Source organism: Salarias fasciatus, chromosome 9 (genome assembly GCF_902148845.1).
Source record: "Salarias fasciatus chromosome 9, fSalaFa1.1, whole genome shotgun sequence".
Lineage (NCBI taxonomy): Eukaryota > Metazoa > Chordata > Actinopteri > Blenniiformes > Blenniidae > Salarias > Salarias fasciatus.
The window spans coordinates 9,655,214-9,682,576 of NC_043753.1; the positions used below are offsets into that span (position 1 = coordinate 9,655,214).

The window sequence follows — 27,363 nt, forward strand, 5'->3', positions numbered from 1 at the left end:
TTAATCATTGTTTTGTTGGACAAATGCTGATGCATCGTTCACTCATTTTGAATTGAAATGTCAGATAATATGATGTGATTAATGAACGAAATAATACTATTGCCTACAGCAGTTCTTCATCAGGGTCGTTTTGTCTACATTGGCTCTTGAGATTTGAGGTTTGTTTTTTTTTAAAGGTTTCAAAACTGCTTTTGGACCGATTCAGGATGGTTCTCGGCTTTTCATTTCGGTTTTAGATTTTTAACTTCAAGCTCATCAACTGAATTCCTCACCTCTTCCAGTTTATTCCATAAAAGGGCATCGCCAATCCCTGAATATCAATTCTACATTAAAGATGTCTTAGCACTTTTTAGAAAGTGCAGAATCCCTGGAAGGCCCAACGGTGGGGGGGGCGTGAAATAACCAGATAATGAGTCAGCTCCTCATTTTTAGACCTCCGGGTCTTAAAATGAAGGATCTGCAGGGATCTTGAAGGATACGGGGGAAAGGAAATGGAGGAGTAACGCGACATAGAAGAGCAGGGAGAAATGGGATGATGAAGAAGAAGAAGAAGAAAAAAAAAACTTGGAATAGAGGAGGTTTCAAGCGAGGTCACTCGTGTTACACATCAGAGAGAGCATGAAAAGCATCATGCTCTCTCCGCTAATCTGCCAAGCTTTTAGTCTCCTCCGACAGGAACGGCGGAGTCGGCTGATGTACATTTCTCACGTGGCCTCTGGGAGCAGCTGCGCTGACAGGCTGTGTGACAACCCGCAGGCTGCCTGGAGTAGCAGTCCTTAGGAAGGAAACGCTGGGCTTTGATTGCTATTCAAATGTTAAAATAGAAAGAAAACATGCTTAAAAAAGGCTTGAGCACACCTCGAGGAGAAGCTGTCAAAATCTGTGCACACAAGTTTATCTTTTGACTCTCTAACAATTCCTGGAAAAAAAAAAAAAAAAGAAAAGAAAAGAAAAAGAGAAGGTAATGACAGCATTGTGGCACTGTAAATCAGCTTCCTGCTGCCTTTCTCCCCATCAGAGGCAGCGAGCATAATGTAACTCCCACTCAGCGCGAGACGGGGCTGAAGCAGGAGGAAGAGGAGGAGGGGGGGGTAACGCAACGGCTGCCGCTGCTGTAATGGTCATTAATTAAACAGAATTATAGATTAGGATTGCAGATGTGGGCTGGTGCTGTGCCAGGCGGGGGGGGGGGGGGGGGGGGGGGGGGGGGGGGGGGGGGGGGGGAGGGGGACGAACGTGGAGGCAGGGGGAGTCGACGAACGCCAGCGTCATGAAAGCGGAGCTGTACGCCGAGCCCGCATCCATCCATCCAGATAGCTACGAGCTCCTGGCAGGAGGGGAAGGCTGAAGATGAGAGGCACGCAGAGGTGGGAGACGAGGAGGAGGCGGACATCAAAGCCAGAGAAAGGTCAAAGTTTATTGTCCGATTTTTTTTGGGTGGGGGGGGGAACGCTCTGCCTTTCATGAGCGGCGGTGCATCCATGAGCCAAGCAGCAGTTGGAGCGCGCTCAACCCACAATTATTCACATTGTTGACTCATCTCTTAATTATTACATCTTCTTTTTTTTTTTTTTCTCCTGCATAATTGTTTAGGATGTAAAATATTTAAAAGAATCCAGCAGAATTATCAGTTGGTTTGTCCTCCTGTCCAAAATACCCCAAATATTCATTATTAATCAGGACGTAAAAGCAAGAAAATCAGCAGATTCTCACATCTGAAAGGACCATTTGCCACGAATAAGGTTTTGATTTAACAAAAACTCCCAGACTCAACTGATTATCCCTTTTGATAGCACTTAGTTTGGTATTTCAACACTAATTTAACTCCACTTGCTTTCCTCCCTAATCACTTCTTTCAGCCGTGTTGCTGCCGACTAACATCACCACTTCAACGAGCGCCGCTGCACCGACCAGCGAGACGAACTCCACTTCAGCGCATGTCCACGTCCAGGAAATGTGGAGCCTGGACTGAGCTGCGCGACTTCAGGTAAACATGACATGAGATAATGTTGCTGAGTAATACAACTGGGATATGGGAATTGGAAAATAGAAGTTTGGTGAACGGTTACTGTAAGCTACTGGTACATTTATCTTTTCATTTCCAGATGTAACTGCACCGTGAGAAATCATCGTCCAGCTGCTGCTGTTCCAGAACCGTCTGTGAATTTATTTCTCAGAGAAATGTTTCTGTTGTGTAATAAATATATTATGATTTGAACTTTAAATTCTTCCATATTCCAGTAGCAATGGAGGTTTCTTTTTGGCACTTTAGCTGAATTCTGTATGGTGTGAAATGATCCTAGATACATAGAGTACATTTCTCTCAAAGCTAATTTACACCATGTACGACTGTGTGGTGTTTTCTGAGTGTGTGTGTGTGTGTGTGTGTGTGTGTTGTGAGCATCCGTAGTTCTCACCGCTCATTCTTTTAATCACCGTCCTCTCCAATTCAAATGCATTGTTAGAAACGTGAAATGCGAGAGTTTCGAGCAGGATAAACAGGATTAAGCGCTCAACAGTCATTAATTACAAAAAAACTTAACATTTTTAAGCAAAACTAGACACATGTAAGTGAATTGTTTTCAGATTATGCATTAATGCTGTGATACACTGGTAGATATAGATAAATGAACAGAAAAAAACATTCAGAAAGGGGAAAAAGACTTTAAATGACGTACGTTAATTCAGAAGAAGAGTCTGGAGAGTAAGAAGTTGGAAAAGCTATTTGTTTGATTGTGCAGAGTCTGAAGAGAACTGAAGGGACACTTCATCCGATGCACTTTATTATGAAAAATAATCAGAGTGTTTTAATGAAAAGCTTCTGGCACAGCCTATAAGAGCCAAAGGAGCCAAAGGATGGCGACAGAGGAGGTGTTCGGAGGCTTGACGAGAACCGTCTTCAAAGCCGCCGTCACGTTTGCGAGCTCATTTCCAACAGGAAGGACAAAGGGAACGGCGCTGGGACGCGGCGATCAGACGAAAATAGAGGAAAAGATGCAAGGAAGGAGGAGATAGAGCGGGCCAAAGAGGAATATGTTGCTGTGTGAAGCGACACAAAGAGCCATCCCTGATTCACTTCAACAGCGGAATCACAATGCTCCGCTAAGGCGGGGGGAAATTGAAGCAAAGTGTGGAGCCAAGGTCTTTATTCGCCTTTGACTTTGATCGAAAACACCTTTAACAGCCCCTATGAAGAGGTGGTCCGCTGCAAAACAGGAAGGGGAAGGCTCAGGTCTTGATTTTTTTTTTTTTTTTTTTTTTCCGTTTTCTTGGATCTAAGGAAAATAATGTCCTTGTTTCATATGTGCAAACCCGTGTCGTCTCGCTTCGGCCCACAACATGCAGCCACGGTGTAATTTCAGGTAAACGTGTAAAACAAGAAATCACACGAACATAATGAAATCTCGGTGGCTCTTCAAGAGAAACGGCCCTGAGCAGGAAATGAATGGTGTTTTCAGAATTACTGCTTTCACGTTCCAGTGTGAATGATATAAAAATCCATGCAGATAAGCTACTTAATGAATTACGTAATGGTCGAGGTTGTATATTTTCTACAAAAAGGGAACTGTGGAGAAATATTTCCAAGACTATAAAAGAGGAGAGTGAACATTATGACCATTCATTCTATGGCTGTTAAGCCCACAATGATCTGTATATCCCAGCCGATTATACATGTATTGATCCTTGTACCTCTCTGTCAGGCATTCAGTTGCTGAATTAACTACATTTCTTGATATATATTACTGCCATTCAGAGATATTTCACACGCTAATTTACTGTCAGTTTCAATAAGGCTTTATACCAGCAAGAGTAAGTAGTTAGAAAAATGAACCATACTATGAATATAAATAAGATTTAACCAAGCTTATATTTACCAAAGGGAGAAAAGCAACAGGGCTCTTAATTGGAGAAAATTGCTTTTAATTAAAAACGGCAGCAGCTTTACTGATGTTGTAGCTTCCCGTGTCTTGTTCCATCTCACTTTCACTCAAATATGATGACAATTATTGAGTCTGAAGCTCGCAGGTGTAAAGTTTAACGCAGTACGAGAAACTGATGTGAAAAACAAGTGTTTGTCAAGGTGTGGCGCAGGAGTCGCGACACTCTGGAGGCCGCCGTTGTTGTTCTTGTCTGTCTACTTACAGATGCAGGACTATTCACCAGCGCAGGACCATCGTTTCAGAAAAGTTTGTTTTTGTTTTTTCTTCGGAGAAAGAGTTCATGACAATTTTGAAAAGTTACAATTTCACAGGCTCTAAAGCACAATGGTTGCTGGGAAACAATCATTAAAACTTATTATCATTAAATCAATTAAAAAAAAACCAAATGTACATACATATTGACTAAATCCCAAAAGCAGCAGAAGTTCAGCACCATGAAAACACACTTACTGGTCAAAAAATTTTTCACTCAGTTTGAGAATGAGGCTTAAAAGCATCATGTCTGAACCCAAACAACACCGCTTTGCTAGTTTTACTTCAACTTGAACCTAAGTGCGATCTGGATCTATTTGATAGAACACTAAAGTGTGAATAAATGTTTCAGATAACCTCCTTTTGGAGCCACAGAGTCGGATGTACTTTCACTGAACAAACGGGAACGAGCGTGAAGGGAGACTCGTCCATTTTTCACAAACAGTGAAATTCTTGCAACACCCGGCTCTTCCGCTGAAACAGGAGATGGGAAGCCCGGAGCCTCGGGGAGGCGGCGGGGGGGGCACAGCTCTCCATTCTCGCCTTCTGACGGAACCCTGCGGTCTCATCCCTCCCTCGCCTCGCCGTCCTGCGCTCGTCTCCTCCGAGGTCAGTCTGTCCTCTGCTTCTGAATGAAGTGACGGGCCGGAGGCCGGCCGGGGTCGCGTCTCCTCATCTGTGGTCTACCTTATTGTTTGACCTTCCTTTTCGCCGCCTGACCCCGTTCTTCTCTCCACCGTGACAGCGCGACCTACTTCGGTTTGACCCCTGGTCCTCGTGGGCGGCCATTGCTCGGCTCTGGCTTTCAAGTCAGGCGACTCTATTTGGGTCAGCGTGCCTTTGGCTACTAATGAGCTAATGAACATAAATTATCGCTGAAAAATATATGAACTCCTGCAGGAAAAAAAAAAAAAAAAGTAACAATGAAAGTCGCCGTATTAAAAAATGCATGGGCTGACACGCCCCGCCTCACATGCGGCGAGTTATACAACCGAACGTGACGACGCCCGGGTGGAACGCAGCGCCGAAGTCAACCTTGAGTTGGAAAGTCCTCAAAGTAAAGACAAATCTGTGGACCTCTAATCAACTCCCGCAGCCCTGAGTGAGGTGAGATCTGACAGTTCAGGTGATGGATTGGGACGTACACAACAGTGTACTGTACGTGTGAACGTGCACATGCAACACACACACACAGACAGCAGTGTCCTTGTCGCAAACCTAAGCAAGCAATTACCCAGTGCAGCCTGCCAATAAGATATCAAAGGTGTGCTGCCAAGGCTAATTTGCTTTAGCTGTCAAACTCACTATTGTGTTGAGTTGTAAAGCTCAGACGTGAGTTAAGCTTCAATTGCGAAATAACTCTCTGAAAGTCGGAATCAGAAACACCTCAAATTGGAGCCAGCAGCCTCATTAGCAGATATGAAAATGGCTGCTTTTCCTCAACCTTCAGTAAACGAGCGCGGTAACGGCTCCCGCACGAAAAAAAAAAAAAAAAAAAACGCCCGGCGCTTTTACCTCCGATCAATTTTGAGTCATTCCCTGGAAAGTTTGTAACTGCATGGACTATCGAGCAAATGTCATAACAGAGGCTGGAAGGGGGAGCGAAGTCAACACGGCGCTGCTGCGGAACGCTGCAATTAAAGGAGGAGAGCCGGGAAGTGGTGAAGGTGCGGCGCTTCTAACAACATCTCACTGTTTGGACCACTTTCATGGATCATCAAGGGGAAAATAAATAAATAAAAAACAAAAACCTGGATGCCCTTTCAGGTAAACACTTTAAATTTTTCTTTAATATGTTTGAAGATACAATTCAGGAGAATATGTCAAAATAATTGGGAGAATTACTTAATGAGCAATGACTTGTTTAATGTCTCACTTGTGTCTTCTAATATTTTCATTGTTTATTATTAATTATGCTGGTGGGGAGGTTTGCGTACTGCTGAAATAAAGAAACTTCCTATAAAGGATCAATAAAAAGCTATTCTAATTCATATCTAGAACTAATATAAAGTACTATTTCAAATTGTCATTGTGACAATTAGGGTCCTCTCTAAGGTCATTTACACTTCTAATAATGAAACAAAAAAACGGGGGCACAATATTATAATTAAATAATTAAAGAAATAAATCATGATATGTTTGACCCGGTATTTTTTGTAAATGACTCACAAGCCTACAAAAGTGTACAAAAAAAGAAACAAACTAAAATATGTCACATTGTTGAGATTTTCGGTGTAATTTATTTATTCAATATTTAGTGCATATTTACTGCAGCAGCAACACCAATATTGAAATATGAGGTGTGCTGCACAACGATGCCCCCTCAGGTCACCAGCAGTAGTACGAGCAAACTACACACAAACGATAAAGCCTGGAATCGTAACGTGGCATTCCCGCTGTCAGGCCACAGGATGAAGTACTATTTCACCGCGCCTCCATGATTACATCAGTAATGTGTGGTGATTGTCATTCTGATTGAAAAATAATGATCGTTTCATTAAGAAGCTATAAATCAGACTCAAGCATGACGAGAAAAAGGGGGAAATTCTGCAGCATAAAAAGCGATGGCAGCACTGAATTAAAAAAAAAAAAAAAGATTTGAAACCTCCTGCCCTGGACAGCCTGGCGAATTAAAACCCTATTTCCCACTGGACAGCGGGGTTATGGCCTTACAGGTGCAGGCAGACTACAGATATGGGGACTTTTGGAGTCCCTTGGGCTTTTCTCTCTTTCTCATGGCCTTGAAACCCCGGGATTAGGCATTGGGCCAAAGGAGCGGGGAAAGGGGCTATCTTTCACTATAAGGTGCTTTGAACATGACATTCAAGGCATCATTTGTTATCCAAGTCAGCCTCGGTGTCTGCAACAACATGAAGAGCTGCAGGGGGTACACATAATGATGATGTGGGAGGAGGGGGAGATGGGAGGGGTGGGGTGCTGCTGCCACATTTACAATAAAAACGATTTAAAATGCTCCACATACAAAACTCCCGGCGTCTCCGATCATATTATACATTATAATGCATCATGCCTCATCAACTCTGAAGGGAACAACAGATAAAAGTCGAGGCTACTTCTATAAACGGCATCCTTGCAAATTGCATCTGGTCAGCCAGCGTCTCGCTTTGCATCTTAATTGGCGCAAAGTTGATTATAAATAATAATGGGGGGGAGAAAAAAAAAAAGCAACACGCCAGCACTTACAGCGTGAGGTGGTTGAAGCCGACGGTTCTCAAGGTGAACGCTCTGGCCAGCAGACGCACGTGCGTGAACAAAACGCCGATGGAGTCCTCGAAGGTGGTGAGCTTCTGGAGGACGGGGGACGTCTCGATCAGCTGCCGGTCCGTCTGAGGCTCCTGGACCTGCGCAGAACAGTGGATTAAAAAAAAAAAAAAAAAAAGGTTCAGGTTTTCATTTTTTCCAAAGGAAAACAGAAAACAATGCTGCTTAGAGGCATGAAAACCACAGCTTTTCAAAAATTCTGAGTACGTTATGCTACATATTATTAGTTATTGCAGCTTTAAAATGTTTCTGTGGAAACATTGTGACGTAACTAAAAAGGTTAAAAAAAACATGCATTTCCACTTGAAATGTTGTGAAAACGGCTTTTGTGATAACAAAACGCTCTGAAAGTGAGTCATACAGCTTGATGGTTTCCAACATGTCGTTCTGAGATCAGAGGAAGCACTGAGGCAGAACACCGCAGAAGACTTGCTGGACTCGAGACGAGACCTTGCAAACTGCCCACTGCCTTCACTTCGAAGGCCTCTGCTTTTCTATGGTGTTGAGAGAGTGTGTGGGAGTGCTTTGTGCTTAAGCTGCAATCCAGAACAAACTGTATTTCTTCCCCTGCTGGGTGCGGAAGAAGCTGACTGGCCTGCGCGGAGCCGTGACCTCGACCCCTTTTCCCAGCACCTCTGGAACGGAGCGGAACTCTGACTGCGAGTGTTTGTGGCCCGCATGACGGCGCCGGGCCTCGCTAATGCTCTTACGGGGCGCCGCCAGCGCAAATCCCTGCAGCTGAGTTTCACAAAAATCTGGTGGACAGCTTGAAGCCGGAGGAGAGGGGAGTTGTTGCGGCAGCAGAAATGTTCATGCATCATCATGTATGGGAGTCATGATGAGCGGTTTTTCTGTGAAAATCAGTATATTCACACCATAATAACATTTGATTGTCTTCATAACACTTACTATCAATAAAACCGTTATTTCTGAACAGATTACCCATAAACGACATAAAAGCCTTTAGCTGTTGCTTGTAAGTAGTTGACATCAATGTGCTTTTGGTGTAATTTCCTCTTGAACCATCTTTCGCCACACAATTTTTGTTTTTGTTATTTTCTACTAATCAGTCTTTTCTTTCATATTTAAACCTCCGTTGTTTTGGGTTTGTGAAGCATGACTGCACAATGCATTGAAACGGCATACTTCACTCAGTCTTTTGCATTATATATACATTGTGCATGCCGATATCTCATAAAGACAACCAGTGGTTGACAGTTATCCTCCCCTCTCGGTGAATGTCATGACCTGAGCTTGTTCAATCATTTGTATCTGGTTGTACAGCAGTTTTCACTGAGTATTACTGCCATTGCTAAGCTAAACCAAGCTCACTCGATTATTTGTTGTCAAAGTAGCGTCGTGGAAATCATGGCAACTTGCATGAATTAGTTACATTACCAAGTTTGCACGTTTGAGAAAATGTGTATTTAATGTATTTGCAGTAGGAATTTTCGCTACCAGAGAAAGTGGCCTTGCTGCAGAAGCAGCCTTTAAAAAAAATAATTATATTTTCCCTCACTTGCACAGAGATGGAGTTTGAGTAGTTTCAAAAAAAGTTGTGTTTTCAGTGGCTTTGAGAACACGGTCATGTAAACTGATCCCAAACTGACAAATTATTTTCTTTTTTTGACTGAAAACCATCACACAAACGCACTGTGAGTTGGATAAAGTGGTTTATATTACAGACGGGTGGACAGATGAAGGACAAAGCGTCCTGTACCAACCACAGTGATCATGTTTCCTTGAATCTACTTCCAAACACGACTCCGAATGAAGCGACTGCATTTGAGTCAGATAGATTCCTCAACAGGAGCGAACCTCTGCAGTGGGAGCCGCTTCAGGGCCTGTTTAGCTGCTGTGTGTTTTTCACTCCGCCTCAAAACAAACTCGGATGATCTGCAGCAGATGGAACCTCTTAGTCATTAAGTTTTAAGTCAAACAGCTCCCTGCGAGGTTTTGTTTTTTTTTTTTTTTTTCCTCCTTCGATTTGCTCGAAATCTGGTGATTCTTACGGTCAATTAATATCTCGGGTGACTCAGTCTTACTGTAAGTTCTTGCTTCGGAGCCGGCTGTGTCATCACACACTCATAACCTTGATGAATCTTCTTCTGTTGGTGGCTGTGAAAATTGCTTGCTAATTATGCTTTGTGCCATCAGCGTCGGGGTGGACTCAAAAGGTAGACGAGTTCGGCGGATCTTTAACTGGAGCATTTGCTCGCGACTGTGCTCATTAGAAAAAAAAAAAAAAACAGAAAGCGATACGCAGGTGAAAATATGTGAATGCATGTTTGTGGAGTCGAGAGATTCATCCGTTAACGGGGGCATTAATTAGGCTGCTGGATTCGTCTAATTGGCCTCTGCGTGGTGCAACGGTTTGTGTGACGAAGACTTCTTTCTTTTTTCTTTTTTTTTTTTTCCGCCCAAACCAGAGAGAACACCAAATGGAATTTCATGTGGACATTTCAAAAGCAACCAAAGCACACTCAATTGACCTTGTTGGCCCGTATGAAGGACCCTGTAAACAGGATTAAAGGTTCTGTGTGGGGAAGGATGGCCTCTTTCTTCATCTTGCTTCCGAGAGTTTTTCGCTTTGTCTGTTTTCGCGACACAGTGACAAGTAAACAGCTCTCTCAAGTCTCCCATGTCAACCCGGTGCATAGAGCAGAGATGTATTTTTAAAACTGGGTATTTTAATTGGAGCGCTGCCGGTAATGTCACGATTCCATCTTCCAATATGTCCAAAGAAAACACTTCATTCCCGCCTCTTCTTTCCCCCCCTCCGTCTGTTAATTAAGGAAAGGCGTTTAAATGTCATGCATCACAACTAACGACGTCTGACGAGTTCGGCGTTCACTGGAGCCAGCGATCCTTTGGCGGGGGGGGGGGGGGTGGCCGGCAGGAAGGCTTCAAACGAATTGAAAAGGAGGATGAAAAATGAAAATGAATTAAATAATAAGATTTTAAAAAAACACGGCTTCAAAGCTCCACTTTCAGCCGAGTCCAGGCGGAAAGGAGAATCAGAGGCGAGGTCTGCCGAGGCCCGACGCTCGTGTATCTCCCTGATAAACTAAAGGAGGAATTTAGCAATTTGGCCTCGACGTAAGTGACACTCTGGCAAATTATCCTGGAGGGCTGAGGGTGCGAATCAAGTGAAAGACGCGGCGGCGCTCGGTTAATGTATGCACGCACGCCAAAAGATTTGCGTACGCGTAATTACACACGCCGTGGCGGGCTGCCACCGCCATCCCCACTCCGAGCTCATTAAGCTAGCTCGTCTTTCACCTCTGGTTTGTCGGGTTCGTTTCGGCGGGCAGATTACTCCGACGCCGGGCGAGTCAGACCCTCCGAAAAGCCCTCATCAATTATAGAATAAATAATCGAGTGAATAAATGATGAAGAGAAAGCTGTTGTGCGAGCCGTCTTCAGATCGTGTCATCTCCAGCCAATAGGTCAGGAACCTAGCAAGAGGTTGGCACGATTTAACAGGCGTTGCCCCGCTGGCAGGGGGGACCACCCGGAGGAACCCTCGGCGAGGCGCGCTGTGTGGTAATGAGGCCGCGGCTCAGAGGCGGTTTAATGACTACTCATGCGGCACGCGGGGAAAGTTTCCCCTCCATCGCTGGCTGGGATGACCTCCGGGGCTCCACCCTGACCGGGGCGCCCGCCGCTGGGGCCGCCCCCACCCCCCCACCCCCCCACCACCTCCCCGCACCAGGAAAAACAAACTGCATGTGGGCATATTCCGACGAGCTCCACGGAAAACATCCTCGGTATTTGGTGAAGGGAAGGGCGAAGAAGCGGCGGCGCGCAGGGGGGAAAAAACAGAAACAAATATATACACGCGCATAAGCCTCATGCCTATGCAGCGAGTTGGAGAGAATAAAGCACTTAAAGACGAGCCTCGGCATACACACAAAGAAACACTTTCTCCTCGCAGAACACATCAGAGGGAAGAAGGATGCCTGGCGGTCCCTGGAGGCCCCATGTGATTCGGGACTGTAATCCTGTTATGGCATCTTTGATCTCTTCTTCCAAATCCTAATTTCAAACAAACACTGTTGACATGTTCAATGTTTCTGGGCAGATCATGCAGAGCTGGGAGAGAGAGAGGGGCGAGTGACTGAGTGATTGAAAGAGGAGCGGGGGAAAAGGAGCGACGGCGAGGAGGACGGCGCGAATGAAAAGGCGGATTAGGGTCTTGACCGAAATGGACAGCGGCGGCACGAGAGCAGAACAAAAGGGGACGACTGGAAGGCGACTGGGGGGCCAAGTGTGACAGCGATAAAGGAATCAGTCAGCCTCGGGCTAAATAACTAACAGCTTACCCACCTGTGTTACAGACACACACACACACACACACATTTGGGCTGCCCAACTTCAAAGATGGCAGGCTGCTTTTGTGTCTTTTGGGGCTGAGGTGATGCTTTAATGAGAGGCAACCGCACAGAATAAACATCAATAATGCGAAAACGTGGCTGGACCAACCTGCAGGGGGTGCGGTGGGTAGTTGAGCCAGACCTCCCGCAGGTCCTGTGAAGACAGAAACAGAGGGAGAGCAGAGATGAAGAGTCGGAGGGAGGGAAGCGCGGCGTTTCCCCCTCGGCGCCGAGGTCACACGAGTTAATGAATACAGCTCAGACGACACAAACAGACAGCAAAGCGCATGAATAAACCACTACATTTAAACATTGCATGAAAAATACCATTTCCTTAATAAGAAGCCATCTTCACATTTGACAGAGTTTGACTGTGAAACGTTAAATTAAGGACCTGCTGCTAATTTAACCCGATGAGCTAAATGCTCCTCTTGTCGTTTCACAATTATGCCAATTACTTTAACACTCTATTACTTTTGCCTCAACTTTTGAGATTTTTTTTTTTTTTTTACTACCATTGAATTCAAAATGACCCAATATATCCCATAAAATGTAAAAATATTTACGTTTCAATGCACTTCTGAGCACCACTGTTGTGTAAATGGCAGCTCAAAAAGTTTTCTTGTTTTCAGCTGAAAACTTTGTCATGTAAAAGACGCCTAAGAGTCCTTCGCTTTTTGGTCTTGGATTGATGAATAAAAGCATTGAAGGAACAATGAATTCCAAATGTTTGAGTCCAGTTTCACATTAGACTTTTAAAAGTGATGCTCGACACTCGATATCTGAACAAAATCGAATGTGGGACGTCTTTCGCTATTCTTAAAAACTACACACTTTTCCATGACCTAAGGTGTTGAGGCAATGAGGACGGGCTTAAATTAAAACACAGGGCACTGACCTGTAAACTCTACGCCTAAGTCACAACAGAACAGACATTTGATTTAACATATTTCTTTCATTTGCTTTGAAGAACATATATTTTAAGTCTGTGCCATATTTCGGAAATTTTTAATTGCTCTTTTTTATTTAGGTGTGCACCTAAAACACCTGCAAATTGGTTGAGAAATGCTCATATAGCTGTTCTTTACTAATATAATTTACTTTTCCAGATTGCGTAAAAGTAACACCATAAATGCGACCACAGAAGTTAAAGCAGTTAAAAATCCAATAACATAATCTAAACCCAACCTAAGATGTTGTATAAACAGTAAAATTACAAATGTAGCTTCATGAGCTGTGTTAATCATGCTTTGCGGCATGAAATTGATTAACATAAAGGTTGCAGACCCTTGCTTTAGTTTGTAAGTCAAAGTGTCCATAGGGCAAGACACATAATCCCAAGTTGCTACAGAAATAATGACAGTAGTTTTCTGTATGTGGAGTTATATACGCACCAGAAGTTGGCTTCAGTCACCCAAAAAAAAAGGTCAAAGGACTTTTTTTTTCTTTTTTTTTCCTAATGATAAAAACGGCTGTGTGTTAATATGAAGTAATGATGCCAGAAAACAAAGTTAGAGTGAAATAACTCAAAGTGAAGTGAAGCTCATTTCCAAAGCCAAAAGTCTGCATATCGACCACCCACAGAGGAGTTCGGTAGCAGCTGCACGGGGAAGGCTGTGATGTGGATTTGAGCGGAAAACGAGGGCTGTTGCGGTCAGAGGGGTTGGTGGGATTTAGCTCGGAGAGGTGTGTTGTCTCGGGAGACAACGTGCATTGACAGTGCTGGACTTCTGCCCGCCCCGTCTGCGCCGAGAAATATGTGCAAGATCAACAAGCTTACTCGGCCCTGCTCTGAGGTAACCACACAAGATCGAATGGTCGAGAGACCCAGGCTGAAAAATATACATCAGAGAGAGAGAGGGGGGGAAGGCGTTAAAGCTGTGGCTCTCAAGTCGTTGCCAAGGACAACGCCAGCCAGAGGCAGTTCTGGGCCTGGGGTCTAATGTTAGGTGAGTCATGGTGGTGATAGAGATGTGGAGGGGGGCCTCTAAAGCACAATATCACTCAGGTGTTTAAAAGGTTCACGGAGATAAACCTTTAAAATGCAGCGTTAGCCCACAGGGACGAGCGGGGGTGGGGGGGGGCTGGGGTTGTGTGTGGTCAGCGGCATCGGATGGGCGCCTCATCTTCTTAACCCACCCAGCTGGCAACCCATCGCCTTGAGCAGGCCATGAAAAATTCATGAAAGTGGTCAATACGTTTGAGTAAACGCTTCCTTTTGGTTGCTTGTCTCCGAAAAAAAAAAAAAAAAAAAAAGTGGCGAGCGCATAGCAGCAGGTACTGAGCTCACACTGTTAGCTGGCATGGCTAAAACAAAACAATCAAGAGGAGCGGCTAATGTATCACTTGTGTTTCGCTGTGATTTTTGCAAGCGGGCAATTTGCAGTAAAATACTCCTCGAAACGATGCGCCTGAATGTGGGTTTGCAGAGAAATGAGAGGGAGCGGATGGAGGAGCAAGCACGAGGGAGAAGTGAAGTGCATACAAGTTGCTTCGGCTTGTGATCAAGGCTTGTGATTAAAATCCAACCACAGGGCGCATGCGATCCGCCCACATGCTGTATATAGACCCCAACAGCTAATGTTTCAATTACAGCCATTGCAAAGACAAGGCAGACAATGATTAAGCCAGCATCGAGTGGGGATTTAAGAATAACAACAGGTTTTTTTTTCTTGTTATTTTCTCTCTCTCTCTCTTTTCGAGCACAAGGAAGGTATAATTACTGGGGGCACAAATCATCATGTGCAGCAGCTGAATCACAGCCATTTGGAGGGTATAACTCCAGTGCAGCAAACAGGGGGGGTGGGGGGAGAAAACCTATAGCAAACATGTTTATTCGGATGCCAACAGCATCATGATAATGACACTTGAAATTAAAGGCAAAATGAAAAGGCAGCTTGCAGAAATCGCCTGTGATCTGTGCTCTCAGGTGGGTTTCCATCAGCTCCGCTCCAACCCACTGGGGGGATCGGAGGCACGGGTTCGCTCCTGCACACACTCGGAGGGCCTCGCAAGCCATCCGTGAATAGTCAACACCGCCATACCCCCTCTACCCACACACATGCACACGCTCTTCCCCCACCACCCCTGGGATTGCTGGCCAGCCATGATTGGGACATAATGGTGCTCCTCTCCGACAAGCTCCAGTGCGCCCTGACAAATTGGTCTCTAGCTAGGGCCTGCCAATCAATCCATCAAACGTAGTAGTGGTAGCGGAGGGATCGATAGGAGAAAGCGTGGCTGATCAATACCAACATAAAAGCAGCCTCTGAGTCCAAAACGGTGACTTCTATCGGCGAACGGTCAAGGTGATCTTCCAAATATGCGGGGAAGCCAATGCCGGCGCTTCGGAGGAGTGTAGCGCACGATTTATGGCCGAGGTGAAGAGCGCAGCTTTTACAGTTCCCCGTGAGTGTGGGCAGAGCGGCGTGCGTGAATGGAGAATGGCCTCTGAATGGGCGAAAGCGTGCAGGCTATTAGCAAACCAAGGACACGCGGTGGAGAAGGCATGCACACGCTCACGCTCACACTCACACACTGGAAATAGCAGCCAGAGCTGTTACAGGACAAAAGCCCACAAATTGTGCAGAGAATGGAAGCGGGTCGTGGAGGCGGCCGAGGTGGAGAGGGTTACAGAGCGGCCGAGTGAAAAGACCGATGAACTGTTTGTTTGGACCGTGCAATGTTTACATTTGTTCTTTTTCAAGGCGCAAAAACAAATCATGTGTTTGAGTGTGGAAAGAAGTAAGCCTGATGGAGGAGCTTTGACTGCTGCGAGCCACTGCAGTGCCGTGAAAATGAAAGGAGTCATGTAAGATTAGCACGCTCGACTGGTTTAACAAGGCCCAAAAAACTACATCAGTACATATTTCCAATACCCTGATCAATCTGTTGTCTCTGGAACGGGCTCAGACATTTTAGTAATAAAATTTCTACTATTTGCTTGGCGGTTTAGTGAACTGGCCACCCCCTTTGACATCTCCTGAGTTATATTTTATACTAACCTGGTTTGCTTCACGCTTACAGCGGCATTTTTGAAATAGGATGGTAAGATGTAAACAAAAGGGATTGTCCTCAGACAGCTGTTGTGATGGATATTATACACTAGAACTTTTCTACCTTCCACTGCAATAATGTTTGCTGGGCTAAGTGCACTCGTGGGATAATTATGTTGTTATTTCGAGCCAAGTGAGAAGTCACTAAGAGCTCATAAAAATGTATAGAGGAGTCAGACCTGCTATAGGAAATTATTTTGTTGCAAACAACAATACCAAAGTACTGTGACCAGACAGCAATTCAGACGGTTATAATTTCCTGTATTTGATCCATTAAGATGTCCTTGACTCACGTTGCATTTAAAGTCCCATTAGAGTTCTGCTGATCCACTTTTCAAATGGTCTCAATCCAACGTCTGGTGTGAGACGGGGGTTTGAGGGTAACTTTAAACCTCAAAAATGAGTTGCAACATACATCTATCCATCTTTTATAGCCATGTCACTCTATGTAGGATCAAATCTCAATCGGTTACCAGTCCATCACAAAGCTAAGACGGAGAGACATGTTTTTATCCCCATATCTTCTGGTAAACCACCTGCCTGAGTCAAAAGTTCCAAACAATGTGGAAACAGACTTTACTCATTTAGCTCAATTCAGTGCTTGAGCATTTTCACATTCCCTCATTCATATACACATGATCACACGCCAATGGAAATCGCTGCCATGCTCACACACCACTGGGAGTACTTTGAGATTCAGTGTCTTGTCCAAGGACACTTTGACGCATGAAAAGGGTAAGATCGATCCACCAACCCTGGGATTGGTGGCCTAGCCCTGCAACCAACTGAGCCAACATTTGATGTATAATCCCTCCACTTAAGACTGCTGCCCAGAGATCTCTGTTCTCACTGTTTTAGTGTGTTCGAGGTGTCAGAAAGATCTTCCATATTATGTTGAAGAAAGTAGTCTTATTTTTAAAATGTCTTGACTATACTGATCCCCAGCTTCATTTAGTAAACCAACGTTTATATCAACATGAGCTATAATCTCCTGCTCGGCTTTGAAGGTCATGCGGTTAATTTCTTGCTCTTAATGCCAAGCATCTTCAGGGTGGAAGAGGAAGAAGGGTCGAACTGTGCATGCTGAGATTTTGGCTTGCGAGCCAGTTGGGTTGATGATCAACGCGCCGCAATCAGGACACTGTCCTTCTTTATGTACTTGTGAGGCTTAACAGCTGCTAATCAGCAGCAGCTAATCTCTTGACCAGGTCTTCAAAGAAGCCCTCCTCATCTCTTCTCTCACCAACAAGTTCACAGTATTCACTCTTCCAGCACTGCCTGGATTAAAGCTACGTAGCTTTTTCCGAGTTTGCTTTCAACGAATCGAACCTGACAAGTGTGAACACAGTCTAGAAATTTGGATAAAGGGGCTGAAAGATTTAAACTGTTTGGCGTCGCTGCTCAAGTCGGCGGCTCTAAAACCCTTTTTGGCTCGGCACCCAGAAGCCAGAGAGGCAAGACAAATTGCCAGAAGTTATTATCTCGGCGCCATGGAGGCCATCTTTGTTGTCACAGCAACCTTTGTCGAGTTTTCTTGTTTGAGTATGTGCGCGCTAGTGTGGCACTGTTAATAAAAATCCAACAGATTAGCCCATGGGCCACCGGTGAGATCATTATGGTGATTGCTCCTCAAAAAGAGACACTTCCCACAGGACGGCACGGTGGCGTCAACATCTTTACCCGGCGATATTGCACTGCTGTTGAGTCCAGGTTGGGAGCAATCGAGCAGCTCCCCCTGAAGAAGACGCTTCCTGCCTCTCTGCTGATGCTTTAATAACCTCCACAGTAATGTCATTAGCAAATTAGCATCTATTGTTTCCTCCAGGCTTCTGTGTGCAATGAAGCTAGATTCCATCCTCGGTGAGCGCCCGGTTGTTTGGGAACCGGTGCCAGCAAAGGTGATGTGTTGAGAGAAAAACAAGGGGACGGAAATAACTGTTGTGCTCCAGCCATGAATGCCATACCAATTAGGGAATAACAGAGAGATGGAGAAGAGGGGGGGTGAACGGGGACACTGTTCGTCTGACGGGGTCTTGAGGTGGAAATTACATGCGTGCTTTGTTTTATGTAGTGAGTTTCAAGTTTTACCTCCGCAGTTGCGGGGCTTTTGTTTTGACTTTGTCATAAGAGGACTGCAGTGAAACATCTGTGGGGGTAATGACATCCCGGAGAGAGGGAGAGAGGAGAGAATAGAAAGGAAAAGACATTGAAAAACAAGGAGGGGAGCGAGGAGAAAGTCACCAGACTGCATCCTTTTTTGTTACCGAGGGAGGGAGGATATGGGACTGATCAGTCATGTGTGAATGGAGCATCGTCCCTACAAATAGGAGTGGCGGAATCCTCCGGTGTGTGATGGAGAAAAATGTGGAGTCCTTCAGTTTCACACAGCATCTCATTAGCTCAGTAATGTCCTGTGTGATGACCACCCACTTTTTTTTTCTTCTTTGTCTTTGTCAGTTTTTATGATCATATTTTAACAGCAAATAAAATAACAGAAACTCGACATCAGCTCGAGAAGGGATTTTTTTAAAAGATCAAATACAGTGAAAACATTTAGAAAACAAATAATTAAGAATAATAAAAACAAATCTACTTAAAAAAATACAATAATATAACATTGAAAAAATTAAAGTATGAATGATGACGTAAAAATCATGTTCACAAATTACATTAACGAAGAGATCACTTTGAGTTAAAATTAAGAGCAAAAGATAAAAATAAAAATAATTTGAAATATAACTTTAATGTAGTAAGAGTGATGTAGATAAAATATATCATATATAATAATAAAAATTATTAAAAATAAGAGATATAATCACTAATGATTGATTTGGCATATGTCTGTATTCTTATTCCAGCTTCAACATATATTAGCAGTTTACCTTTTTATTATTATGTAGATGATTGATGATTTAATTTATGATAAACGGAAAGATAATGAACAGAAAATTAATAAAAAAAAAATTATATCACATGAAAAACAATATAATAAAAATCACTCTGTGAAGAAAGTATGATCTAAATAAATTTTGGTGAAGCAAAACCATTGTGTTTTCAACATGAAAGTTTTCCTTGCTTTGTTGCTGGTATTTATTGAATCATTAATTTTTGAAAAGTTTCCTCATGTCGCACTAAAGACCTCTTTTGACCCGTGTTGTGGAAATACGAGAGAAGCCGAGCGGTTTCCTCAGATCACAGAGTTTCTCCTCGTTCTGTTTCTGTCCGTGTCTCTGGCCTGATCTGGTCTGCCCCACGACTCACCACCCCCACAGCCACTGTACCACCCGGCCGGTGTTTGGCTTTCTGGTCCGCGTCCATCTGTCTCCTCTCAGCTCTGTATGACAGAGCAGCCATCAGGAGGATTCAGCAGGGGGGGGAGGTTGGGAGGGGAGTGACAAGCCATACTATTTCCATCCTCAGTCTGCACGTCTGAGAAACTTTCAAACTGAAGTTGGAACAAAGGCTCGACTTCTCTTGGAGATTTCAGTCCTCCCTCGGTGCTCAACCACTTAAGGACACATGAAACTTTGGTTTCACCTTGCAGCAGAAAATGAACTTACTGGCTCCGTTTAATGGCTGTGATTCCATTATTGACTAGAATTAACTCCGAAGGGTTCTCATGTGGAACTTTCTCTGTGTTCGTTTAGAGCTGGACAGAATGATTTTATGAAGGATGAGAAAACAGGTGTACAATCCATGGAGAGGGAAGGTCCTGATACAGACAAAGCCTTCTGTGCTCACTGAGTGCACAACTTGGTCCATTTCCCGTGAGCTTGTGGATGCGTGGCAAATGGAGTCATACCCGACCTGTGGGGGCAGCGTTGTGCTGTGCAGGTCATGTGCGAAGAGCGAAATGAGCAAAGAAGACAACATTACGAGGAAGACAGCGATGGCAATCTCTCCAGGGAAATGCTGTGTGAATGAGTGCAAGGAGGAAAAACACATCAACAACATTTCCTCGGCTCGGCACCGAGACAAAAAGGCTTCAGGTGACTTATGTGAACGGTTTATAAACATCTTCACTGGAAGACAACGGATTATCCCACCACACAACAACTACTACTAGCAACACAAAAGCTTAGTTCAGCAGTTTTTAACCTGTCTCATTGATATTTAAATAAGAAATATCCAAAATGAAACAGTGTGCTCTGTACTATAAAGGATGTGTTGATGAACAACAGCACTGGCATTGACTGCACTGATATTTCAGTAAAAGCCACGTGGGTTAGTCCAGAAAAAATCCATAATGCAACAGCTACAGGACACATTTCGGGGATATGTCCCTGCATTTTTTGCCAGAAGGAATCATTACAATTGGTTTCATGTTGCGATTCCATCATTTTCTTGGTTTTCAGAAAAAAAAAAAAAAAAAAAATAGACATTTTCTTCAGATATGCTCTGCGCCACATCAAGGAAATACTTTACAATACCACGGTTATACCAGTCGAGCCCACTCAAGATGAGATTGGGCTGGATGTGGCTCCTGAAGTGTTCAACACTCCTGTGTTAACACTGCCATTTCTGGTGTTCCTCAGGGTTCTGTTCAGGACCCTTTAATTTTGGTGTAAAAACTCTTGTTCTAATGTTATGAAGATGATAAACTAAACCGCAAACAATTTCAGTGTGAGTAACTACTGAAGTCCTCTCAGAAAAACCTGGTTACAACTTAATTATTTTGAAAACTCTATTGGGGAAAAGCACAGACTTTGATTTGAATTAAACTTTGAAAGTCTCACTCAATGGGTCATTATGTTAGTTTTTTTTTTTTTTTAATTTAAAAAGTGAATGAAAGTTCATCTGTGTTGTATCGACCATTTTAATTTCTTGCTTTCTTGAATAAGCTGCAAAGCTCACAAACACTCGTCTGCAGCCGAATCAAAAGTGTCCAAAGAGACGCTTAAGAAGAACAAAGATTATGGATCATGCTCCCATTTGGCCATCATTACAGGGTCGGAATTGATTTTCCTTTAAGATCTTGCTGATTATGGGACCGTTGAATGGTTTAGCCCCTGTTCACTTCTTGTCTTGTCATCACCTCTCATCATACGAGAAAAAACAACAACAACAAAAAAAAAAGACCTCCGCTTCACGACAGCTCAATAGCTCGACAACTCCTGTCGACTTTCATGGCCAGAGGACGGCAATAAAACAGAACCAAGGACGTCGGAGGCTCCCGCACAGAAACAAATACTCTTGGCTTTACACTTCAGCACAATGGCTGACCTCACAGTACTTATATTAGATTCGGCGGAGAATGAAAACAAATCAAGGTTCTGTCAAACGTGCAAAAACACGATGAAATGTGAAGCACAGAATCCGATTATTTCCCTAAGCAGATGAATAAAAGTTCCAGTGCAACAGAGCTACGATTTAAATGTGTATTTTATGTGTGAGGCTTTGAAAGATTCAGTTTGAAAGCTGCGGATCTGCTTCCTCAAAGACGTGTGATTGCGATCAAACATGTTTGATAGATTTGTGTGTGTCTTGTAGTGTGTGGGAGTCGCCAACTGAATCTCAGGCAAACAACCTCGATGGCCAATTAGAGCCGGGCCTGCTGCTAACATACTACACAAGCTGCAAGTCACTTAATTGATTCACAACGTTTCTCGCCAAGATGAATGCAAATACTGATGCAGTCATCAATTATTCATGCCTCTCATCTCTCACACATGCTTCGCAAACAATAGCAGGTGTCCTGCTGGAGACGGGCAAACCACGGCGCCCCGCACCTCCGGTTCATTTTTCAGTACAGGGAGAAAAAAAAAAAAAAAAAAAATGCCATGCTGCGTTTTGCCTTTATCAAGATCTTCTTTTTCTTTTTTTTTGTTCCTCCACAGTCTTATTGTTTCTGTTCTTGGACAGATTGGCTTACGAGCAATAAGCAGCTAGTCAAAGTACAGCTGAAAAAAAAAAAGGACGACTGGGATAGATCTCAGGTTCTTGGAGCCGGCGAAGCCTCAAGAAGGCGAAAAATAAACAGGTCAAGTTTTCTACACGGCTGATTGGGTACGACTCAACATGTCAGTACAACATAAAGACACAAACATACGTACTTTACAGGTGACTAAAGAGCGGTTTGAGGTCAGAAACCGAATGAATTTGTAGTTACCTCACTGTTGAACAGCAGTCTACCAAACAGCTGGCGGGCCTCGTCCAAGCCTCCTTCCAAATACACAGCGCCTGCATCAGGAGAGAGAGGAGGAAATGAACCGATATCAACTGTGGTAATCCTGCAAGCACAAGAAGTAGCAGGAGCTGTAGCTGTAGTAGTAGAAGCAGCAGTAGTAAAAGTAGTACCAATAGTAATAGCAGCATAAAAGCAACACCAGTGGTGAAAAGTGTAGGCTTGAGGTGTGTGGACAGGGTACCCGAGCTGGTAAACATGTAACTAGTTCTGCCTGAAGACAAAATCAACAGCATTCCGCCCATTTCCAAGAGTCTCTGTTCAAACACAGACACATTCCTCAGACTGAGGGTTACTGTGAAAAAAAAAGCATGACGTTCCACCAGCGCATAACTGGTGTAAAAATAAATTTCTACCAATTCCGAGGCAATTTCAGACTTCTCTCCTAATGGAAAACTTAAAATTAATTGAACTCTGCAATGAGTGATAATTGCTTTATTAAAAGTAGGAGTGCATTTTTATTGCTTTTTGACGGAGAAATGACCTCGGGCTTCCTGTGCAGACCCCCCTCCCTCTTGCAGGAGAGCAGGAAGAGAGGACTGCACTGGCACACAGAGACGGAAGAGGCGAAGGTCACGTAAACTACAGACCTGAACTGCGAGTCCGTGCCACACGCTCAGCTGTGAATAAGCCTGACGGGCGCATGTGAGCCCACTCGTACCGAGTTATGCGCTTCACGGTCAAACCCATTCGGCGATGTAATGGACAAACGTGTAATGTCTTCTCTGTCCGTGGCCTACACAGCACAAGACTTGACTTTTCTGCACAGATGTCCGTTCAATCCGACGGGAGGAAAGCACACGTGTGTGTGTGTGTGTGTGTGTGTGTGTGTGCACCAATATGCGCGTACAAAAGACACAGGACAAAGGAGAACATTTGAAACAAGATTGGTCCCAAAATGAAACGAGCTGCCATCACAACAAGATGAGGACAAGACAAGTTTCTTTTTGGATCCTAGAGCCAGCTCCTTTCACAAGTCCCCTTTTTTGCTTTTGTTGTTTTGCTCCTCCACTGTTTCTGCTAGAATCAGTGGAACTATCACGGTGCCTTTAAGCTGCATACAACTTCCAACCATCACACTTAGGGTGGCTCATTCAATTTAGAAAGCAATAACCACCTGGCAAATTGGGTATACAATCGTGCAGCGGTTTTTATTATGTGCATAAATGAGCCGGTGGAAATGGGGCGCGGTGCGGTCGCCGGTCTAAACGCGCAAACTGCTTTTCATGGGCGACATGGAAAACATATGAGGGATTCATCACCTGGGGAGGGGAAACTGCTTTCAGATGGCTAACAGGCCATTTGCACACGCGCGTGTGCGGACGGCCAAGATGCGGCCGCACATAACCGAGACCATAAAGAAACACAAACAAAGGGTCCTCGTACAGAGGCGAACACAAACACTCGATCTGCCTTTCATAGCCTTCACTCCTAAGCAGAACGGGGAAAATTACTCCCAGGCATTGCTCAAATGTTCGTAAAATTTGATTAAGCTTGACAACTGTCTCACACAGCAGCCACTTGGGCGAGGAACAGGCTCTCTTTCATTTAGAGGCCCTTTAATAATCTCAAAGTCAGAATGTGTGGTGGAATAACACGTAGTTTGTGAGTTTATGAACAGCTTTAACCCTTTTTCAAACATGTGACTGTGCTTGTGAGCTTCCGCTGTTCTTCCTTCTGGGTAACTTTTACAAAGAAAAGCTGCAGACTTAACCGCTTCACCGTGAGAGGCCATTCTTCCAGTTTCTTTAGGTGCTCTATCCATCCTACCCTTGCTGAATCTTGGCTGAAAAGCACGACAGACTATGGATAAGTTGCAAGTCCATTAAGAAAGTTGTTACTACATGTTTCCCTTTTCAGACTTTACAGTTTCCCTCTGTTAAAGACTACAGACTCCCTCTCCAATCTCTGATTTACAAATATACGACAGTGAAGTCAAACGCAAGCATCAGTTTTCTGCCCTACATACTAGAAACGGACTTAATCTAGTTTGCTCTGACGTGTGCAAATCTATTTTTGAAAAATCTCATCGCAGGCAAAGCTTAAGGCCCCCCATGATCCTTGGCAACCCCTCATGAGGGGGTTCCAGATCCCAGGAAACCACTGGAGGATTGGAAGAGACAACAGGATTGTATAAGCAAATAAACAGGAAAGTGGTGGGCCATTCACTGAATTTAGAGATAATTTAGAGGTTGAAATAATGAGGCATGAAAGATTTTGGCCAATTTTACCACTTTCCTATAAATACATCCTCTATAAGTCTATGACGTATCGAGAGAATGTATAAACTTGACTCAAAGAGATTAAAGAGAACATGGGATGTGACAATAACAGTAAGAGTGCTACCCACTGCATTACCACATAACACATTGTTCCATTGTACATCTTGAAAAAAACCTACAGCAATACATAAGGATTAAAAACATAATGTAGTTTTAGAATCCCTTAAAGTCTTAAAATTGGATGCTAGGTTATGTCTGACTGATTTGTCTACACATGACAAAACCTGCTGTCACGCTGTGATTAGGCACCACCATCTCGCACAAATCAGTGTGCCACCTCAGTCCAAAAAAATCTAAACGTTAACTTGAGAAGTTTTCGGCACACGTCTATCGACTGCAGATTTCAGACTGAGTCTGAACAGAACAGATAGTGAAAATGGATGAAATCTGCTACCAACGTGACTGAAGACAGCTAGCCAGATAATTAAAATGGGGTTAGTGTTGCTCAGTTTGAAAAGTAGGCTCCTTCCAGTTCCAACGTTGGCAGTTCGATGCCCCAACAATCTGCTCATGAGTCAAAGTGTCCTTGGGCAAAACACTGAAAAGTTGCTCCCAATGGTGTATGAGCAGTTTGCATGACAGCCTTCACTATTTCAGTGTAAAAGATTGTGAGTGCATACTGATGGATGCTGGTGAGTATGCGAGTTGCACTGAAATTTCTGAAGTAGAAGAGCTGCAGTATAAAAAAAGTTTATTTTTGCTGATGCTATACTGGCCCTGAAATTCTCTGCTGCCCCCTAGGGGATGCACACCCCAATCTCTGATCAGAAGACCCTTTTATGACATGAAAATCCAGCTGTGTGGTAAAATAATAGAAGCAGTTTGTATATTTTGGGAGCCAGCAGCCACCTGCAGAGCTTATGACCATTTCAACTCTAACGGTTTTCAGTTATGACCCCTTAAATCAAGAGCCTTCGTCGAGTCTCCAAACACAGCAAGCCACTAAAGCCCTTGCAGATGTGCGTCAGTATAAAAGCTCTCTGTAATCTTGGTGTGACGGGGCGAGCTCCTCGTTGAGGCTGACCACACCGGGCTCGAGGGGGGGACGGGAGCAGCTCCTCGCAGGATGTTTTCCACTAAGCATCAGCACAGATCTGTGGTTGTATAATGGAGACCCTCACTTCTTCAGCGTTGCTACACAGCAGATGTTCCCCCTGGAGACCAGCTGTGGGAGGGTAAGAACTCCCTCTATAGACCCCAAGTTTTGAATGTCTTTCAACTATTGCTCATAACACATTCATGTGTGTGAGCGGTGAGCGGTGAGGCTGAGGGGGGGGGGGGGGGGGGGGGGGGGGTGGGTGGGTGGGGGCCGCGAGGCAGTTTTCTTCATGTTCTGATGACACAGCAAGATCTGCAAAGTCCCACTAAACGGAGGCTTTCAAAGTGCGTGAAATTCAAAGTTTGCGCTTCGAAAACTTCCACCAAGAGTGTGGCGGTAAGCAGGGGGAAACCAGGGAAGCCACAAGGGCTTTAAAAAGGTATTAAAAATCTCAAAGCAACACCTTTTGGTGTCAATCAAAGAGCCCGTGGATGAAGAAACCAAGATATGCAGTTAAATCTGGAGAGAACGCTCTTCACAAGCAGGCTGCCCATGCAGAAAGCGTGCCCCAAAGCAATCCAATCAAATGCACAACTCGCCGCGATCATTAAACGGAGATCTGTGCTTCGCGGTTCGGCCCATCAGCCTGCAAAGTTGCAGCTGACGCCCTGAATATACACGCCCAGCCGCAGCCAACTCAACTGGCAATTACATGCTAGCATCTCTCTGCAGCTCATCTTGCAGTAACATCATGCCCGAGCCAAATCACTCTGCGGTCTCGGAGCTCCGGCACATTCAACCCACTGAGCTGTCGACCCTGCCAAGGAAGCAGAATGCAGGAGGCCGACAACCGAGATAAACCTGCTGAGAATACATGTGGGAAATTACACAAAGGACACAGCGATGCACGGGCGCCGCTGAAACCTCAAAACAGCAGAGTAATTCTGACCCTCAACATTTTATTGAATTTTAGTTTTAATGAATACCTGATCAAATGTACTGGGTTGAAGAGGTGACACTCAATTCTAACTAGCATTTAAAATTTCATAATGTGGTGCAATGGGGCTATTTTAGAATTCAGTATACAGAACCAGCAGTTCACAAAGAAAGAAAATGAAGCAGCTGGGTGGGCAGGTAGGTAGGAACTATTGGTGGAATGATACTCATGGTAACTATCTGGTACTGGAGGTTCTCTGTGGGAAGTTACTGTAAGGAATTAATTTGATATGTGGGATGGTAGGTACAGCAGGTTGATAGGTACCGTAGGTAGAAAGACATATTTAGAAATATAAATTAGTCTTTTTGAGTTGTGACAAATAAAAGTTGATTCAGGTTGAAAACTGGTGCACCAGAGCCATAAACCCAGTCTATTAGATAAATAACACCAAATTCATGCTGCGGTGGTGACCTGATGAAAAAACATGAAGTTGATAATATTTATATTAAATGTTAAGGTAATGTAGTATCATTGCCTGTGTTTAGGTGAACTGGGGCTGGATGTTGACCCGAAACAAAGATAAGTTGGATACAGCTGCTCTGGAGGCCTTTCTGGTTAAATGAGCTCATGTATAACATGATTTATTGTTCTTCTCTTCCTCGTTGGTTAAACAATCTAGCTTTATTAAATTATTTTGTTTTCTTCTAATACATCCTATTAGATTTGTCTTTCCTTCCTTCTGCCTGACCGGCTGGGTTGTATCATCAATAAAACACAAGTTACAAATAACAAGTCTGATAACATCTGATAATGTCATCTTTTAGTCGGGGCTAAAGGTCCTGCAAATGAGTTTTTGGACTGTATTTGCCATTTTGATGAATGATTACCCCAAATGTTTTATTCATTGCACCTTGAAATCTTTGCCTTGAGGATTTGTTCCAGCAGCTAAATGAAGCTGGGGCAGTTTTTCGAACTTTGCAATGAACCCAGAAGCAGGAACTCTCCGAGCGCCAAC

At 44.1% G+C, this 27,363-nt stretch overlaps 1 protein-coding gene across 1 annotated transcript in view; it reads right to left on the bottom strand.

The window, feature by feature from the left end:
* The window catches only part of drosha (drosha ribonuclease III), a 106,379-nt gene that overhangs the window by 24,421 nt on the left and 54,595 nt on the right, over positions 1–27,363 (bottom strand). Inside the window, exons 23-25 of the mRNA XM_030099589.1 lie at positions 22,016–22,086; positions 11,961–12,005; positions 7,398–7,555 (exon numbers count right to left, since the gene is read on the bottom strand). Coding sequence (XP_029955449.1) covers positions 7,398–7,555; positions 11,961–12,005; positions 22,016–22,086 — 274 coding nt within the window. The remainder of the gene's footprint in view (positions 1–7,397; positions 7,556–11,960; positions 12,006–22,015; positions 22,087–27,363) is intronic.